The 18,586-nt window shown below is 56.6% G+C and overlaps 1 protein-coding gene across 4 annotated transcripts; it reads left to right on the top strand.

Annotated features, from left to right (window-relative positions):
- The first annotated feature begins 1,673 nt into the window (after positions 1–1,673).
- On the top strand, positions 1,674–18,332 carry CACNB1 (calcium voltage-gated channel auxiliary subunit beta 1). 4 transcript variants are annotated; one of them, XM_041000271.1, is made up of 14 exons: positions 1,674–1,941; positions 4,200–4,286; positions 7,199–7,318; positions 8,551–8,673; positions 9,070–9,206; positions 9,422–9,498; positions 10,825–10,844; positions 11,095–11,175; positions 11,514–11,572; positions 11,683–11,792; positions 11,973–12,124; positions 15,609–15,704; positions 16,124–16,309; positions 17,692–18,332. In XM_041000271.1, the coding sequence occupies exons 1-14, from the start codon at positions 1,858–1,860 to the stop codon at positions 18,154–18,156; spliced, it is 1,797 nt and encodes a 598-aa protein (XP_040856205.1). In that variant the 5' UTR covers positions 1,674–1,857; the 3' UTR covers positions 18,157–18,332. The 4 variants fall into 4 exon arrangements, with proteins under 4 accessions (XP_040856205.1, XP_040856204.1, XP_040856208.1 ...); XM_041000270.1 differs by lacking the exon at positions 10,825–10,844 and adding an exon at positions 9,928–10,082; XM_041000274.1 differs by lacking the exons at positions 10,825–10,844; positions 17,692–18,332 and having other exon boundaries at positions 11,099–11,175; positions 16,124–16,526.
- The last annotated feature ends 254 nt before the right edge of the window (positions 18,333–18,586 follow it).

Here is an 18,586-nt window from a genome sequence, read left to right as displayed (position 1 = left end):
GACGGCAGGCGTCAAAGACTACCTCGTATTCACTCTTGAGATAGCCTGGGAATCTGAGGCACGAAATAGGTCACCCAAGACTTGAGAGTGTTTTGGTCCACTGCAGGTCCCTTAGCGTCCTCCTGTGTGAGGTGGACCTGGTCCTCGTGTCCGCGTCATTCCAGTTGTGAGAGTCCAATGCATTGCCCTGAGCAGAGGGCGGAAAACTGTCCTGTTTGGCTGGCGCTATCCTGCAGTACAACATGCAAAGTTCTGCATTGGCTGAGTGAGGGAACGATTGAGAAAAGTTAAAAAAAAAAAAAGATTTCGGATGGTGGCACCAGCCGTATTCCTTTCTTCCTTCCGTAGACAACCCGTTGTAAGCGTTTTGGGGGATTCAGGAAACTCAAATCCGAGTGCTGGCTACACTTCTTGGCTTAGTTTGAGCAGATCACCCTGGCTCTTTCCCCTGAGTTGCCCTCGCTGCTAAACAGAAGGTCAAAAAGGAGAGTGTGCGGCACTTATTGTGCAGTCCAGGTCACACATTGCTGGGGCAGGTTGTGAAGCCAGGGCTCTTCCTGTCCTGCCAGGCCTGCTTGTCCCCAGGGCTGGTGAGGTTCTTGCCCAGAGTTGGAAGCTGTTTATGGAACGGGATGATGGGGCTGCAGCCTGTGCCCAGTCCCAAGGTGATGTGGTCAGACATGACTGGCAGTGCGCTTGTCAAACTCAGGTGGAGTGGGGATCCCCAGTGAATTCAGCCAAACCTGGCCAGCTTGTCTTAATTGCGCAGTTCCTAAACCTGGGTAAATATTCTCCAACCAGTGTCTCATTTTTATGGATGGGCACCCTGCACCGTGCCTTACATTGTTTCTGCATAGTCCAGCCATCTGTCCTTGAATTCTGCGTCTTCCTGCCCATAACCCCAGGTGACAAAGATGGTAGTGCCAGGGATCCCATTTCACATGAAAGGAACCCGACCCCCAGAGGGGTATCCTGCTCCGTCCAGGGCCTCAGGCAGGTTGGCGTCGAGATCTACCCAGGTTCATTCTGATCCACACCCATCCCGCGATGTCAGGCCTGCCATCTGATGTTGGTCAGTGGGTCTTGTCTTGCAGGCATAGGGATCTGCTCTTGCCCTGTCCTGGGCCTCCGGGAGGAGCCTGGGGGATTCTGGCAACTAATTTGGGCAGAAAGACTTAAGTTCCTTGGGACTGCCTATTGCTGTGTGTTGGGATCCCACCCCCGCTCATGGTGCCCACCCCATCCACTCCAGAGCTCTGTTGGAGAGGGTCTTTCCGGTTCAGCATGGCCTGGGCCCCACACTGGCGAGAAAGGAGTTAAAGCTGGGTCCCAGAATCACTGGGCTGGCAGCCCCGGCAAGAGTGGGTTGGGGAGACCAGCAGGAGGAGCAGTTTGCAACTCAGGAAGAGGGGGGGGCGGCACCAGCCTAGCCCATGGCACTGGGAATCCAATGGTGCACTGCCCTCCACTCCCGAACCTCAGAACCAGAGTGTCCCTCTTGCTCGCCACCACCCCGCGTCCCAGCTCTCAGCCGGCCGCCCTCACTCCAGGCCTCCGGGGAGCTCCCATTGTCTGTGCGCGGCTGCTGCGGAGGGGCTGCGAGGGGCGGAGCCGGGGAGGGAGGAGGGAGCCCGGGAGGGGGCGGGGGAGATGCTGAGCCTTCAGGGGAGGAGGCGGCGGCAGTGGAGACAGCGCGAGCAGCGGGGCCAGGCAGGAAGGGGGCAGCCGGAGGCCGGGCTGGGTGACTCGAGCCGCTGCTGGCTGCGCTGCGCTGCTGTCGCCTCCGACGGCCTCTCTCCCATGCGCTGAGGGTGCCCGGCTGTGCCGGGCCGGCGGCCGAAGGGGAGGCTCCTCTCCATGGTCCAGAAGACCAGCATGTCCCGGGGCTCTTACCCACCCTCTCAAGAGATCCCCATGGAGGTCTTCGACCCTAGCCCGCAGGTGAGGCGTGGCGGCCGGGATCGAGGGAAGGGGGTCGCCCGCGTAGATCTCGCTTGGGCCGACTGGAGGAGCACTGGCGAAGAATTGGTTCTAGGTGCCGACACAGAGGGCAACGGGGGATCTTGCACGCCCCTCGTCGTCCATCCTCCCGGTTCAGTGATTGATGGGCATTTGGCCCGGAGTTGGGCTGCGGTTCTGCGGCGCGGCGCGGGGAGGGGGCGGGTGGGCCGCTTGTCATCGTCACCTCCTCCCGCCTCGCCACTGATTCGGGTAGTGGCTCTGGTGAGCTGAGGATGCTGGTGGGGAGACCCGAGCCTTGAAGGGGAGAATGAGGGGAGCTATGGAGTCAGATAGGCAAGGGGGCGACGAGTAGCACGTTTTAGGGTGCCAGGAGGGAGTGGGTGGGGTGGGGGTGGCACAGAGAAATGGCCAAGGCTCTGGTCAGAGGGCGGTGCCGCCAGGCCTTCGTAGACACTGGCCCTCGAGGAGGTGGCAAAGGAGCCAGTCCCTGTCCAGGTCCCCCTGGCAGCCTCCTCATCTCCATCCTTGTCTTGAGCTAACTTCCCTCCCCAACACCCACGTTGGCTTGCCTTTCCACCCCCCCCCCACTTCCCTCCAGCAAGCCGCCTCCAAAGTTTGGAAAGTTGGGTGGGTGCCAATTGGCAGTCCTGGAGGGAAAGAGCTATTTCACCTGGGAGAGAGGTCTGCTGTTCTACCCCCTCACCCCCCGCCCCACACACATACTTTCTCTGTGCCCCCTGGGCTACCTCCAGAAAGGCACAACCCTTTCTGGCCAAGGTGGTGGGTTGCCACAAGGCGACCGACAGTGATCATGCCAGGGCATTTCTCGGATGTGTCCTTCTCCAAGGATAGCATTAACTCTTGTGGTGCTGGGGCCAGCAGGGAACAACTGTAAGCACCATGATATGTGGTGAATGGGTATGTAGGGAGATCAGATCAGACCTAAAAATATCTCCTTCATCTACCCCAGGCCCATCAGATCCCGTGAGGCAGCTGCCTAGGGCCTTCCTCCCAGCTGTCCCCTGTCTCTCTGAGCGCCACTCCCTTTGGCCGGGTCTGGGCTGCTGTTGGTAGCTAGGGCTTACTGGGGGCTCCTCTGAGGTTTGTTGGGAGGCTCAGAGCTAAACTGGTTGTCAGCCTACTTTGAGAGAAGAGCCAGAGAGGAGATGTCTGCAAGGGTCCTGTGTGCCCTTCTTACCTATGCCCCATTCTTGTTCTACCTGGGAGCAAGGACCCCCAGGCTGGCCAAGCTCATGAGGCTCCTTGGTTGCAGTTAGGACTCGGATGTCTGAACGAACCCTCAGACATCATCATCCTCCGTAGGGCTAGCTGTGGGGATGTGAAATGGGCAGGGCAAGGAAGCAACTCCTTTCATGGGAAGCCCTGAATCCCAGTGTGTGGCTGTGGGAGTGGGCAGGTGGTATCCACTCCTCTCAGGCTGGCCTACTATAGGGACCTGTGGCCTGTGTGCTAGGCCTGGCTTGGGGTGGGGCCAAATTTAGATTGACACGGCCTGGTGGGCACCATGGGAATGGGGCATGGGCAGTGGCAGCTGTAAAGAGACAGGGTGGTTGCCCCCTTGTGGAGGGGTGTGGCCACTGTGACTGTGAGGAACCAGATGGGAGTTGGGGTGAGGAGCAAAATCTACCCTCAGGGATGCCAGGCCAGTTTGTAGAGTTGAATGTTTACTTTCCACACCCATTTTCCCCACTCCCAGTTCCCAGAAATCTAGCCTTGGGTTTCCAAAAGCTCAGAGCTGCCATCCTCCTTGCCAGTGTGGGAAAGCCAAGCCAAACTGGACTGGTGAGGTCTCTTCCCTCTGGGGGACCCTCCCTGCAGCTGTGGGGAGACAGGAGGGGGGCTTCCCCCATTTCTCTCCGCAAAGGGGTGCTGCAGGAAGCCTCTCCTTCCCCCAGAGGCCTCTGGAACCTACCCAGAATCTTAATTAGCTTCACTGCCTAATGAGGCCTCCGCCTCCCAGCCAGTCGTGGTGTGAGTGTGTGTGTGTGTGTGTGTAAACGCATGCCTGCTGGGGCTCCCTGGCCTGCCTGTAGTCTGGGAAGCTGGGGACCCCTCCTTCACCTCAGGCTATGCCACCTCAGGCCAGGGACACAGGGGGGTGCTCCACTGTGGGAGTGAGATGTGACCCAGGCTTGGCTGAGGCTCTGGGTCCTGCGAGGTGAGGGTTGGGAGAGATCCTTCCTGATCCCACGCATCTTTCTCTCCACCTTCCACAGGGCAAATACAGCAAGAGGAAAGGGCGCTTCAAACGGTCTGATGGGAGCACATCTTCTGACACCACATCCAATAGCTTTGTCCGCCAGGTACTCCCCTCCCTGGGAGGCTGGGGGAACACAGGGAGTTGGCTACTGGTGGACGGTAGCTTCGGGGAGCTGCCTCTACTGCTTCCTCCAGGCACCCTTTCGCCTGCCATTTGTCCTCTGCTTGGAACCATCCCATCATCCTGGCACCCCATGACCTGCTTCTGGGTGTACTATCAGCTGCACCCACTGCCTCAGCCTCCGCCCCCGCCAGCCCCTCCCCCGGCACCAGGCACCAGCCTCTGCTGCCTGCCTGCCTGCGTCATCTCATTCAGGGACAGCCTGGCCTGCCTCCTCCAAGCTTGCCTCGGGCTGTCACCCACTCCCCCTGCCGGCTGTCTGCTTCCACGTCCTCCCCCGGGATCTGTGACGGGGTAGGGTGGAGGCAGATCCTAGGAAATGAGGAGTGGGGACATTTGGGTCCCTGGGGCCCTGCTGCCATGGGGCTCTGACCCTCGTTTCCTGTACCCCAATGTGACTGTTCAATGTGTAGAGGGAAGGCATGATGGCAGGGACAGGAAGGGTTTGACCTAGGTCTGCAGCCCTGACCAGGCAAGGGAGAGCTGAAGCTGGCATTCTGGAGTCCTGTGTGTGGTATCAGTGAGGTGCCGCCTTCTCGGTTCTGATTGCCAGCCCCAGGGTTTCTGCAGCTCAGGGAGAGACAGGGAGGCAGGACTGTGGTTGCTATGGCTACGGAGCAGCTCTGTAAAGCCTGGGACCAGGAAAAGGAAAGAGAGGCTTGGAATCAGACTAGGGCAAGGAGCATGCTGAGGAGGAACTGGTCAGGGTGCACAGGTGAGGGTAGAGGTCCACAGTAGGGAGGTGAGGAAGAGGCAGATACAGGCAGATCTAGTGCAGATTGGAGTTTGGTCTTTCTGTGTCCACAACACGTGGCACCCTGAGATTCGGGAAGGGAAGCCCTGCACACTGGGGTCTCCCTGGTCTACAAGTAGACAAGAAGTCCTTCCTTCTATCGCTCCTTCATCCTTTCAGTTGCAGGACTGGGCCCAGGCCAGGGAGTCTACTGTTGTTTTATTGTCTCTCTTGGCAGAAAATGGTCTTGAGTCCTTCGGTGTTTGCTAATCCAGGGGAGCGGACCCCCCATCTCAGATTCTCCTCTCAGCTCTGGATTCTGACCTCCCCAGGAGGTGGTGGGGAGTTGGGGGGGTAGTCCTTGCCACATCTCTGAGCTAAATATACCCTAGCAGTTTGCACATGTAGCAACTCTGCTTGTAACCTGAGCCCCTGGGGGGGACAGGCAGTGTGGGCTACCCCCAGGCCAGCAGGGCCAGGCACTGAGGGCGCCGGAATGGAGGTGCCCAGCCGGACTCTGGTGGTGGTGAGTTGGGGATGGGTGAGGGTGGTAGGTGGGTGTAGCAGCCCCTCAGGAAAGACGATGGCAGGGCCTCCCCTATAGGCTGTCTTTGCTGTTTCTTGTGTTTTGCTGTCTCCCACCATTTCTGGTATATGTGAGTGTGTGTGTTTATGTGTGTACAGGTGTGCATGTGTGCAGGTGCACCTGCTCTTTGTTGGGATCAATGAGTGCCTCTCTGCCTCTGTTGTGTTTCTCCAGCTCTGTGGTATCTGTCGGCTTGGAGGGCTGTGTCCGAAAGGTTAGAGCAGGATCCGGGAGCTGACTGTCCTTCTCCCTCCAGTGCGTCCCGTTTTCCAGCTTCTCATAGCAACCCTCACCTCTACCCCACTCCTTCCCCTGCAAGTCCTCCACCTACACCATTTGACAGGGAGAAGGATGGGTGATTATACCAACTAAAATGGCCAGATGACCCTCAGGAAAGAACCCCCATGTCCCCACAGTCCTGTTCTTTCCTCATATTCCCTCCCACTTTCGCCCAGCACCACCCCTGTACAGCCACCCACACCTCCTGCCTCCTGCCCTTGGTGGGTCTCCCACCCTCAGGGATGCAGCACCCTGTTGTGCCCCATGGGATGCACTCACGTAGAACTGCACCCACTTAGTCATGTACAGCCAACACCCACCACGCAGCACGCCCGCACACACTTGCCGTCACACACTGAGGCTGCGTGTGAATCAGTACCTTCATGCCCTGTTGCAGGAGGTCTGCACAGGCTGTATATGTGTCTCACACGTGCATGTGTGTTCCTGTAGGAGTTGCTTGCGCTCCAGGCGGGCCACTGCTACTGAGGCCAACTTCCTGGCACACTTGGCTCCTGACCTGCCTTAACCCTAATACCTGGTAGCTTGTAGATCTGGGGAAAGGGCTGCCTTGAATTTTGCTCTTAACTTGGTTCCTGTGCCTGCACCAGTCTGAGAATCTTGGGTTCTACTTAGTATTTTCCAAAACCTGAGGCCTGGGGCTCTGAGTAGGGTGGCCTGCTTCCAGTGGTACCAGCTAAACGTGCAGGGGACATAGAGGTGGAATTCCTGCCCATCAGAAGATGGCAACATCTCTGATGGCTTGTCAGATCCAGTGGGCTGCTCTGGGCTGGTAGTGCAAAGGACTCAGGACTCAGCGGGTGGCTGCAACCCAGGGCAGTGACCCTACGGGACTTCCACTGAGAAGATTTCAGCCTGGGGAGGGAAGGAGGAGCAGGGAGTAGAGATGAGTCCCCTGGCATTCCTCCCTTGTGCGGTGCCCCTATCAGGTTCCCACCCCTCCCTGGGCCCCAAGCAGCTGTCCTTGGACCTGCCTTAACCCTCTGCTTGCTGTTGTCACCCTTTCTAGGGCCATTCTCCTCCTGGGGGCCTGTCCATCTTAGCACCTTCTTGCCTCACCCCACCCCTTCCACCTAACATCACTTTCTCCCAGCCCTGCAGTGTCACACTAGGCCAGCATGGGCTTCAGTCATCAGCAATTGGGGACACCTCCATGTCCTTCCAGGCCCAGGCCTGGGGGAGGTAATGCTGGCCCTGAGCTGGCTGTGTCTGCTTCCAGGGCTCTGCTGAGTCCTATACCAGCCGTCCATCGGACTCTGACGTGTCCCTGGAGGAGGATCGGGAAGCCTTAAGGAAGGAGGCAGAGCGCCAGGCGTTAGCCCAGCTGGAGAAGGCCAAGGTGAGAAGCGTGAGGAGGGACTATGCTGGCATTGATTCTCCTGCTCCCAGGCCCAAGCGGAAGCCCGCACAGACCAGGGCCAAGGCTAAGCCCAGCCGCTTCCTAGCAGTGTGTCCCTGCAGTTGTCTGTTGGGCATGGGCTTTTATCCCTCACTCCTTGCCCAGCATCCAAAGTGCCTGATACAGTCCTGACATGCTATAGGAGCTCTTTCTGGCATCAAAACATCTTGGCTAGAGTCCCATCCCTGACTTCTTTCTAAAATTTATTAATTTTAGGGATGGTGCTGTGGCACAGCAGGTTAAGCTTCTACCTACAACATTGGCATCCCTTATGAGCTGCTGCTCTTCTCATCCAACTCCCTGCTTATGCCCTGAGAAAGCAGTGGAGGTTGGCTCAAGTTCTTTGGACCCTGCACCCATGTGGGAGACCTGGAAGAAACTTCAGGATCCTGGCTTTGCATCAACTCAGCTTTGGTCGTTGAAGCTATTTGGGGAGTAAACCAGCAGATGCTTTCTCTCTATAGTTCTGCCTTTCAAATCAAAATAAAATAAATCTTTAAAAAGTTTATTTCAAAGGCAGAATGAGAGAGATCTCCCTCCAGCTGATTCACCCTCTAAATACCAGTAATAGCTTGGCCTGCGACAGCCCAAAACCAGGAGCCTAGAATTCAATCTTGGTCTCCCACATGGATGGCAAGGACCCAGCCACCTGAGTTGTCAGTGCTGCCTCCCGGGGTGTGCAACAGTGGGCAGAGGGAGTGGACAGTGGAGCAGAGGCTTGAACCCTGGCCTGTGTGATTGGACGCGGCCTGCCCAAGCTGCGGTTTAGTCACGCCTGGTTCTCAGGAGCTCTGTGCTTTTCTGCAAGTCACTTCACTTTCTGGGTCCTCGGCAGTATTCACTAGAATGAAGAAAGTGATTACCTTTACTTCACCTATTCTTTGTGATGAAGTTAGGAGGAACACATAACACAGTAGCTGTGGCACTGACCAGGGGCCATGACCTGATTAACAGCAGCACCCTCATTCCTATGCTGGCCAGCCCTCAGGGCTCCCAGGCCACCGGAGTTACCATCTCTGGGGCCTTCCCAGAGAGGGAGCCATTCCATTCTCTGCCTCCTTTTGTACTGTGAAAGTTCACCTACTTGGGGACAACCTCTGTGTGATCACCGCCCCAGAATCTCGTGCAGTTTAACCCTCTGCTTCCTGCTCTCCGCCTTATGTCTCCTCTAGACCAAGCCTGTGGCATTCGCTGTGCGGACGAACGTCGGATACAACCCGTCTCCAGGGGATGAGGTGCCTGTGCAGGGGGTAGCCATCACCTTTGAGCCCAAGGACTTCCTGCACATCAAGGAGGTGGGAAGAACACTTGGGGAGGGGGAGGCAACGCTAGGGGGTGGTCAGCCAGAGCTTAGGGGTGGGTGGGGAGGGCTCTGAGTCCTGTACTGCAGGGTTGACTCTGCTCTGTGACCTCTGATACACCTCCCCCTGTTTGAGCCTCGGGAGTTCTTGCTAAATGAGCTGGTGTTGCCTAGGGGCTGTCTTAAGAGAGAGGCGATCTGAGGCCAGAGAAGGTGCTGGTCATGGAATGATCCTGGAATGGCTGGGTGGGGAGAGGGCACATCAAAAACTGGAGTTGGCAGTATGCACTATTGAGATGGGGCATGCCAGTCTGGGGTGGCATCCTGAGGAGGTGGTTGCTGCCTGTGCCTTCAATGTCCCATTTGCTGTCTCCCTACTGTCCACCTGCAGAAGTACAACAATGACTGGTGGATAGGTCGGCTGGTGAAAGAGGGCTGTGAGGTTGGCTTCATCCCTAGCCCCGTCAAACTGGACAGCCTGCGCCTGCTGCAGGAACAGAAGCTGCGCCAGAACCGCCTCAGCTCTAGGTGCCTGGCTGCCGGTGGGGTGCTCCAAACCTCAGCAGGGGGCCCCTTAGACCTGAGGTCACAGAACTGCTGGCAGCATTACTTGCTGGGTTGGGGAAGGGCCCTGGGGAGAGGGGTGACAGCCCAGGAGGTGTGGATGGAGGGAGGTGTCAAAAGTCCCCACCCCCAAAGCCACCCCCTTCGCTCACAGGCTCCATTTGCCTCTGCCCACACAGCAAATCAGGCGACAACTCCAGCTCCAGTCTGGGTGACGTGGTGACTGGCACACGCCGCCCCACACCCCCTGCCAGTGGTAAGAGCTACTGAGACCCAGGGTGAGAGGGGGAAGCTCCTGGATGGGTTGGTCTTCCCTCCCACCTCCTTGCCCGTCCCCCGTCCCACCCCAGCCTGATCCCTCCTCCCCTGAAGTAGGAGCCACCCTAACCCTTAATTTCCCAACCTCATGTAGTGCCACCCCATCCGTGAGGATGAGGAGTGGGCCTCCCCACATGCTAGGCCTGTGTGTTTCCCCCCTGCCCCCCCTCCCCCCGCCACCTTCGCCTTTCTGGTAGCTCCATCTCTCTGCCTGCGCCCCACCCCCCATCCATTTCTCCCAGCCCCATTCCATTCACCTCTTCTTCTTTCTTCTCCCCATCCCACCCCTGCGTTCTGTGTCTCCACGTCCACCTCACTCCTCCCCACCTCGCCTCCCTCCCCCCTCTCTCCTGACTCGCCGGTCCAGGTAACGAAATGACTAACTTAGCCTTTGAACTAGACCCCTTAGACTTAGAGGAGGAGGAGGCAGAGCTTGGGGAACAGAGCGGCTCTGCCAAAACTAGCGTTAGCAGTGTTACCACCCCGCCGCCTCACGGCACACGCATCCCCTTCTTTAAGAAGGTATTTCTCACCAAGTTCTTGCAAGATGGGAGGGGATCCAGTGCTGGTGGGGAGGGCAGTGGAAGGGATGTTGAGGGAGCACAGGTGAAGCCATGGGAATTGGGGGCTTCCTGCCAAGGAGGCAGAGGGTGGGGTAGAGGCTTAGAAGGGCACATCCACGTGCACACACTGCCCTCCCCAGCCCACCCCTCTGCAAATTGCCCCACTCTGAAAGGCAGGATCTGGTGGTAAAGGCCCCCCCTCTCCCAGTGGAGTCTCCTGTGTGTGCTGCACCCTGGCTTGTGGGTGGGAATGGCATTCCTTCTTTGTCCTGTTCTGACCCTGAGTGGGCACATGGTATGTGTGTGTTGGGGGGATTGTTGGCTGTACAGTGAAATAGCTAAGGGATCCTTGAAACCAAGCACATTGGCATGCCCTAGGGGCAGGAACTGGACACCAGTTTTGGGGTAGCTACCCTCCCTGCATCTTTTCTAAGACCCAGAAGGGGTTAGGATACATCTGACTGTCCCCAAGGCCACTGGACTGGCAGTCCTGCTCCCAGCCCTTGCTCCAGGGCCATCTCTGGTTCCCACGTGGCATGGGGTTCCATCCCCTCTCTCTGGCTCTGTCTGTCACTAACACGCATGCCCTGTTATCTCTCCTCGTTTGCCCACTCTCCCTCCCCTTGTCCCGGCTCCTTCTTGCCCTCCACCCCTGCCTGGGTCCCCCCTCCTTCCCCTCTTTTGGCAATCTCTGGATCCAGCCAAACAGAAGCAGAAGTCGGTGAGTATCACAGCTTTCTGTGTCCCCTCCCTGCACCTTGGGATGAGCTGGAGGGACCTTCTAACACCTCTACTCCAGTTTCCCTACCTTTTCTGGTTTTCCCTGACCGTTCTTCCCTGTCCCCTGCCTCACTCCCACGTCTGGTCTTTGGGGCCAGGGGGTGGAAAGGATGCATGGGGAGCCTGTACTTGGGGGGAGAAGGGCTAATGCCATCTCCACTCTGGGGTCTCCCCACCCTGCTTTCCCCCAGACAGAGCACGTGCCCCCCTATGACGTGGTGCCTTCCATGAGGCCCATCATCCTGGTGGGACCGTCACTCAAGGGCTATGAGGTAGGAGCCCCTGGAAGGGGGTGTGTACCCAGAGGGGTTCAATTTCCAGAGAAATCCCCTACCCCAAGAGCTGCCAAATCCCTCAGGGATTCCATCCCTCCCTGACGTGCTACCTTGTGCGGCCTCAGGAACCAGAGTGTGCCTTGGCTCAGACCCAGAAGGGAGCCCGCCCCCGGAGAGGTCCCTTCATCTTAGAGGTTTCAGAAGGGAATGGAATGTGGGGTGCAGACATCCACCACAGCACCAACTCCTGAGTGGCTCTAAGTGCCTGGCTTCTCCCTGATCCCTCTTCCACCTTCCTTCCCAACTCCTCCTTCCCTCCCACCTTCCTGACTCAGGTGACAGACATGATGCAGAAGGCTTTGTTTGACTTCCTGAAGCATCGGTTTGATGGCAGGTAAGACCCTGAGGCCATGAGCTAACAGTCCTAGAGGGAGTCTGGTGGACACGTACAAGGTGTTCTAGCCACACTGAACCCTGACTCCCCCTCATGTCGCTGCCACCCAGGATCTCCATTACACGGGTGACAGCCGACATCTCTCTGGCGAAGCGCTCTGTCCTCAACAACCCTAGCAAGCACATCATCATTGAGCGCTCCAACACCCGTTCCAGCCTGGGTGAGCCCTTCGCCACCTGCTTGCCTGCCTGCCTGCCATGGCCCTTCTTTCTCTTCTGGGCAGGCTATGTGGGAGTGGGAGGGGGCAGAGGACAGGTGGCACGGGCTCCAGAAGTACCCTCTCCCTACAATTCACTGTGTCCTGTGGGACTCTTTTACATTCTGCCTTGTCCATGACCAGCTGAAGTGCAGAGTGAGATCGAACGCATCTTTGAGCTGGCACGGACCCTCCAGCTGGTGGCTCTGGACGCAGACACCATCAACCACCCGGCGCAGCTCTCCAAGACCTCACTGGCGCCCATCATTGTTTACATCAAGATCACCTCTCCCAAGGTGGGTGCGGGAGCTGGGCCCTGGGGAGGGGGCAGCGTGGTTTAGAAGGAGTATCCTAGAGTCCTGCCACTTGGGTATAAATCTCTACTGCTTGTTAATTTCATCTCATTCTCTTCTCTGTCACACGCCCCTGTGGCCCTTAACAAATGCCTGCTTCAGCTTTGCTAATGTGGTTAGATCTATGCAGGCCACTGGCCTGTCCGCACTCTGGTGGACTTTTCATCCTGGAACCAAAAACCATGGAAAATTCACTTCTTTTTGTCACCCAACCACTTGGCTCTTGGAAAACCTCCCCTGGCTTCCCTTGCCTGTCCCTCCCACTGCAAGGAGAAAAATCCTCACATGGACTTGGCAGGAGAGGAGGCTGCTGTGCTGAGTGCTCATGGTGCAGCTCTGCTATCCTTCTGAGTCTTTGTAGGGACCCAGGACACTCGGGGGAAGAGTTTGGGTGGAGGTTTTTCAATCAGAAGACAGAATGGGGTTTGAATCATGTTCAGGTTGATTTATGGTGTTTATTGTTGGGTTTCTTGTTTTTATTGAGCTTTTGGTTTGGGGGAATTACTGGGCTTCTGAGCCTCAACTTCTATACCTATAAAATGGGATTATTGAGTTATGGTTAAGAAGACTGGAGGTAGCTGCTATGAACATCCAGGATAGTGTCTGATGAATGCTAGCTACTGGCAATGGTGTATTAACATCTGTGAGTTGGACACCCGGGGCCAGTTACTTAACTGTTTTCTGACATCTAACTCCCTCACTCCCTCACTTCCTTCCTTCCTTAAAGATGTTTTTATTTGCTAAACATAGTGACAGAGAGGGAGAGACACAGAGAGAGAAGCCTTCTATTCACTGATTCATTCCCCAAATGTCTACAACAACCAGGACTGGGCCAGGAGTCAAGAGATGCCACCCAGGTCTCCCACATGGCTGGCGGGGACCCCAGAACCTGACCCATCAGCTGTGGCCTTCCCAGAAACATTAGCAGGAAGCTGGAGCTACAACAGAGAGAAACCAGGACTGTGAGCCGCTCTGTGATTTGGGGTGCAGGTGTCCCACGCAGCCCACACAGCATGGAACCTGCTGTCGCTGCTGTTGCACAGCGCCTGTCCCTGAGTCCTCAGTTTTTCCTGAGATACAAGGGAGGAGGAGAACAAAGCGCTGCTGGGGCAGGGGGAGGATTAGAGGAGCTAATGGCCGCAGAAGCACTTTGTGGACTTGAAAGTGGCAGATGCTTCCATTTCTCCATTCGGACGGGGTGGGGGGGCACTCTGGAGCCAGGCTGCCTGGCATGGCCTCCCAAGGCTGGTATTTACCAGCACCATGCTCTCTGGCAAGCCACCTAACACCTCTGTGCCTTGGTTTCCTTGTTTGCCACAGAGGCAAGCTCCGATGATCGTTGTGATGATTATATAGTAAATGAATGAAGTGTGCAAAATGCCTGGTAACTTAGCATTAGATTTGATTTTTTAAAAAAACAGCTCTTAATTTCAAATAAATCTACAAAAGCATTGGAAACATAGTACAAAGAACTTCTGTTCTTTTAATACCTTTTGTTCAGCTTCACTAATTTTTAAAGATCTATTTATTTATTTAAGGTGTATTTATTTATCTTTTTTCTTTAAAGATTTATTCTATTTTTATTGGAAAGTCAGACATACAGAGAGGAGGAGAGACAGGGAGGAAAATCTTCCATCCATTGACTTATTCCCCAAGAGGCTGCAATGGCTGAAGCTGAGCCAATCTGAATGAAACCAAAAGCCCAGAGCCTCTTCTGGGTCTCCCACGTGGGTGCAGGGCCCCAAGACCCTGTGACATCCTCAACTGCTTCCCAGGCCACAAGCAGGGAGCTGGATGGGAAGCAGGATTGCCAGTATTAGAACCGGCACCCATATGGGATCCCAGCACATGCAAGGTGCTGCTAGGCTACCATGCTGGGCCCAATTTAGCAAAAATTTTTAAACTTATTTTATTTTTTGAAAGGCAGAGAGAGAGAGCAAGACAGATACAAACAGAGATGGAGACAGTTCCCACCTCTTAGTATATTGCCCAAATGCCCGCAGTAAGCTAGAGTGGGTTTGGCTGAAGTCAGGAGGCAGAAACTGAATCCAGGTCTCCCATGTGGGTGGCAGAAACCCAAATACTGGAGCCATCCCAGCTGCCTCCCGGAGTGTGGATTGGTAGCAGGTTGGGAACAGGAACCAGAGCCAACTCTTGAACCCAGGTCTGTGATGTGGAACATGGTATCCTCACCTCTAGACTAAACAGCGACCTCAGACCTACTAATATTTTTAAAATATATCTATTGAGCTAAAATTTACATATTACTTAATTCAGTCGTGAAAAATAGATTGCGGTGGGTGTTTGGCATAGCACTTAAGATCCTACTTGGGATTGGGACGCCCACATCCTTCCACATATGCTTGGATTAAAGGCCTGGCTCCACTTCTCATTCCAGCCTCCTGCTAATTCACAGTTAGTGAGGCAGCAGGTGATAGCTCAAGTGTACCGGGGTCCCTGCCACCCATGTGTGTAACCTAGACTGGATTCCTGGGCCCAGGCTGCCCCTGACCAGGTGCTGCAGGTGTTTAGGGGGCGACCCAGTGAATGGAACGTCTTTGTCTCTTTCGGATAAAAATGAAAATTGATTCCTAAAAAAAATACAGTCTAATTTTTTTTTCAGATTTTCAGAGTTTGTTTATTTATTAGAAAGGCAGATTTACAGAGAGAGGGTAAGACACATACTTAGACACACATAAAGAGATGAGCAAGATTGACCATCCTTGGTTCACTGTCCAAATGGCTGCAACAGGGACAGCTGGGCCAGGCTGAAGCCAGAAGCCAAGTGCTTCATTCAGCAAATGTGAGCGGCAAGGGGTTCAAATACTTGGAGCCATCTTCTGCTGATTTTCCAGTAGGTCTGTATTGGAAGTGGAGCAGCCGGGACTCAAACTAGAGCTCATGGGGGATGCTGGTATTTCAGGCAGCAGCTTAGCTCGCTTTACCACAACACCAACCCTAGAACATACAGTCTTTAGTATTATTTATTTGAAAGGCAGAGCTGTCCCATTTGCTGGTACCTCCCCAGATGCCCACAGTGGTCAGGGCAGGGTCAGGCTGAAGCCAGGAGCCCAGGACTGTGTCCAGCTCTCCCACATGGATGGCAGATGACAGGCAGCCAACTGCTGGAGCCATCATTTGCTGCCTCCCAAGGTGTGCGTTAGCAGGCAGCTTGCCTCAGGAGCAGAGCTGGAACTCAAACCTAGGCATACCAGTTTTGGATGCATGTGTCTGAACTAGACTCTCACCAGCTTGACCAAATGCCCACTGTTGGTGGGGTCATTGCTTCAAAAGTGGCTGAGCGGAGAGCCATCAGACCTCCCTGGGCCCTGATCCTCTGCTGGCTCCTTATGCTGACTTTGGCCACAACCTGCCCTTCTGACCTGGTGCATTGCCTGCATCCATCCTCCTCTTCTCTCCAAACCAGGTCCTTCAGAGGCTCATCAAGTCCCGAGGGAAGTCTCAGTCCAAACACCTCAATGTCCAAATAGCAGCCTCGGAGAAGCTGGCCCAGTGTCCACCCGTGAGTGCCGGGCCTGGGGGTGGACAGGGAGCACACTGATGTTCTCTTGGTTTCTTGTGGCCTGTACCGTGCCGGGGGCAGAGCCAGCAGGAACTTCCAAGGCCAGGTGCTGCAGAGTGGTCTTCAGGGAAGAGTGTTGGCCAGGCAGTCATGGGCGGTTCAAGCCCCAGCTGGACTCCTTGGTGGGGAGTCCACCTCCCGGCCCATCTATGGTTGCCTTGACCATGGAAGGGGGAGATGAACCCCATACTAAGACCTCCAAGGGCTGTGACTCCTTCCCTTTTTGGGCTTCCAGAGGCCTGTTTTTAACCTTGTCCTTCAACCCCTTGACTCCGCCCATTGCACCCAGGCCACACCCTCAATCTCTTGGTTACGCCCCCTGCTCATCCCAGCCCCGCCCCCTAACCCCACCTTCACAGGAAATGTTTGACATCATCCTGGACGAGAACCAATTGGAGGATGCGTGCGAGCACTTGGCCGAGTACTTGGAAGCCTATTGGAAAGCCACACACCCGCCCAGCAGCACGCCACCCAATCCGCTGCTGAACCGCACCATGGCCACTGCAGCGCTGGCTGCCAGCCCTGCCCCTGTCTCCAACCTCCAGGTACAGGTGCTCACCTCGCTCAGGAGGAACCTCAGCTTCTGGGGCGGGCTGGAGACCTCCCAGCGGGGCGACGACACTGTGTCCCCGCAGCAGGAGCACGCCATGTAGCGCGTGCCCGCCCTCCCTTCCCTCCGCCCAGGCTTGGAACTGGAGTGCAGGGAACATGGGGAAGGAAGGGAAGAGCTTTATTTTGTAAAAAAAACCATGGTGAGCGGCAGCTTCTGGTGTCTGTGGTCTTTGATGGAACTGGGGCCGGCTTTCTGGGCCGGCTACCTAAGGATTATATCTGCTGCCCGCTGCATGTGTGTGTATGGGGGGGTCGCAGATAAAACCCTTGTATTCCTTGGCTGGATTCCACAAACTCACAGAGAGGGAGAGACTGCCCTTCCTGCTTCCCTAACCCCTGCAGCCCCTGGGGAGGGACCCTAAGTTCAGGCTGTATGCCCCTCTCCACCCTTGGGGCCTCCTCCCGTGGAAGCCACAGCTGGTTCCTTATAGGTTTCAGTCATAAAGAAGTCCACCAAGTTGCCCCACACTGTGGCATTTCACATGGACCCAGTTGCTCCCTGGGTCTTAGGTGTCTGCTCAGGGGGAGCTGGGAGGTGTGGCTTCCCTTCGTCTCCACAGAGGTCCTGCAGCTCCTCCAGACCAACCCCCTCCACCCTAGATGTTCACAGCTAATCCCAGTCATACTGAAACTGGGCCACAGACATGGGGGTCACTCCCTCAGGGCCACACAGTTGCAAGTGGCAAGGGTCCTAGAACCTGGGCCTTTCCCTGTCCCCTACCTGGTGGCCTCTGGGGTGGCCATCACTCCTTTCACGTGCCTTTGGTGATGAGGGTATGAGCCAACTTGCCAGCTCCAGTGGGGTGGGGGTACCTAGGACCTTGTCTGATGCTTTGAGCCCTTGGGGTGGGGGGTAGAAGAGGAATGGGGCATCAGATGGGGGGGGGGGGTGGCAGAGAAACAAGCATAGGTTCTAGAAGCTCATGGCTGAGGTCTGGGGTGGTCAGGGAAGGCCAGGGTCAGTGAGTGTGAATGAAAGGCCCTAGATGACTCACCCAATTGGCCACTAACAGACCAATGAGCTCTTAACCATGATGAACCCATGATGGCATTCCTGCCTTGTAATAGGCTTTCTCCCATAGCTGTAGTCAGAGGTGACACAGCCTAGGGTGGATGGGGTCGGGCACCCTGTGTCCCTATTAGGGAGCTAGTGAGCCAGGGTCAGTCCTCTGGCTGCTGTCTGCCCAGGTGCCCCTCCCCCAGAGCCAGTGCCTGCCTGCGGGTCTCAATGCCCTCACTAACCTGCCTTGCTTTTGTTGTGTTTCTCTTGCCTCCGCCTGACCTGCATGGTGTGTGCCGTCTGTCTGCTAACCAGGGACCCTACCTTGCTTCCGGGGACCAGCCTCTGGAACGCGCCGCCGGGGAGCACGCCAGTGTGCACGAGTACCCGGGGGAGCTGGGCCAACCCCCAGGCCTTTACCCCAGCAGCCACCCGCCAGGCCGGGCAGGCACCCTGCGGGCACTGTCCCGCCAAGACACGTTCGATGCCGACACTCCAGGCAGCCGAAATTCCGCCTACACGGAGCCGGGAGACTCGTGTGTGGACATGGAAACGGACCCCTCGGAGGGCCCAGGGCCTGGAGACCCCGCGGGGGGCTGCACCCCGCCAGCACGGCAGGGCTCCTGGGAGGAGGAGGAGGAAGACTATGACGAGGAGCTGACCGACAACCGGAACCGGGGCCGGAATAAGGCCCGCTACTGCGCAGAGGGTGGGGGGCCAGTCCTGGGGCGCAACAAGAACGAGCTGGAGGGCTGGGGACGAGGTGTCTACATCCGCTGAGAACTGGGAGCGAAGACTCGCACCCGGGGAGGGGGCCCACAGGGTCACCTCCCTGGGCCTTGTCCTGCCTGCGGGTGCCACCGTGTCCCCCTCCCGGCCGATGCCTTCGCTCAATGTTGAGGGTTTCTTGGGGGAGGGGGGATGGAGTCATTCCAGCCGGCAGACCCGTAAGCCCCTCTCCCCCCTCTGCTGTCGATGTTTACCTGTCGGCTCTGCACGCCAGGCGGGGGTGCCCTCCTTTCTGAAGTGTCTCCTCCCTTCTTGGGGACGCTCCCCTCCCATGCCCAGAGAAAAGGTGCATTAACCCACTTCATCCGCGGGGCTCAGAACGAAGGGCTGTGGTGGTAGTGGGGAAGGGGTGGCCCACTCCCTGGAGAGCTTTTCTCTCTCATAGGGTCTCTCCCACCCCCACCCCAAGCCCCACATCCTG

The sequence above is a fragment of the Ochotona curzoniae genome, unplaced genomic scaffold (assembly GCF_017591425.1).
Source record: "Ochotona curzoniae isolate NIBS_2020 unplaced genomic scaffold, NIBS_Ocur_1.0 scaffold_2453, whole genome shotgun sequence".
NCBI classification, from domain to species: Eukaryota; Metazoa; Chordata; class Mammalia; order Lagomorpha; family Ochotonidae; genus Ochotona; species Ochotona curzoniae.
This window is presented reverse-complemented; position numbering and strand designations above follow the sequence as displayed.

Excerpts from the sequence above, each read along its gene's own strand:
- CACNB1 (XM_041000270.1), top strand. The coding sequence starts at position 1,858 with ATGGTCCAGAAGACCAGCATGTCCCGGGGCTCTTACCCACCCTCTCAA. Across the intron at positions 7,319-8,550 it reads CCCAGCTGGAGAAGGCCAAG|ACCAAGCCTGTGGCATTCGC; the intron begins GTGAGAAGCGTG and ends TGTCTCCTCTAG. Across the intron at positions 10,083-11,094 it reads GCATCCCCTTCTTTAAGAAG|ACAGAGCACGTGCCCCCCTA; the intron begins GTATTTCTCACC and ends GCTTTCCCCCAG.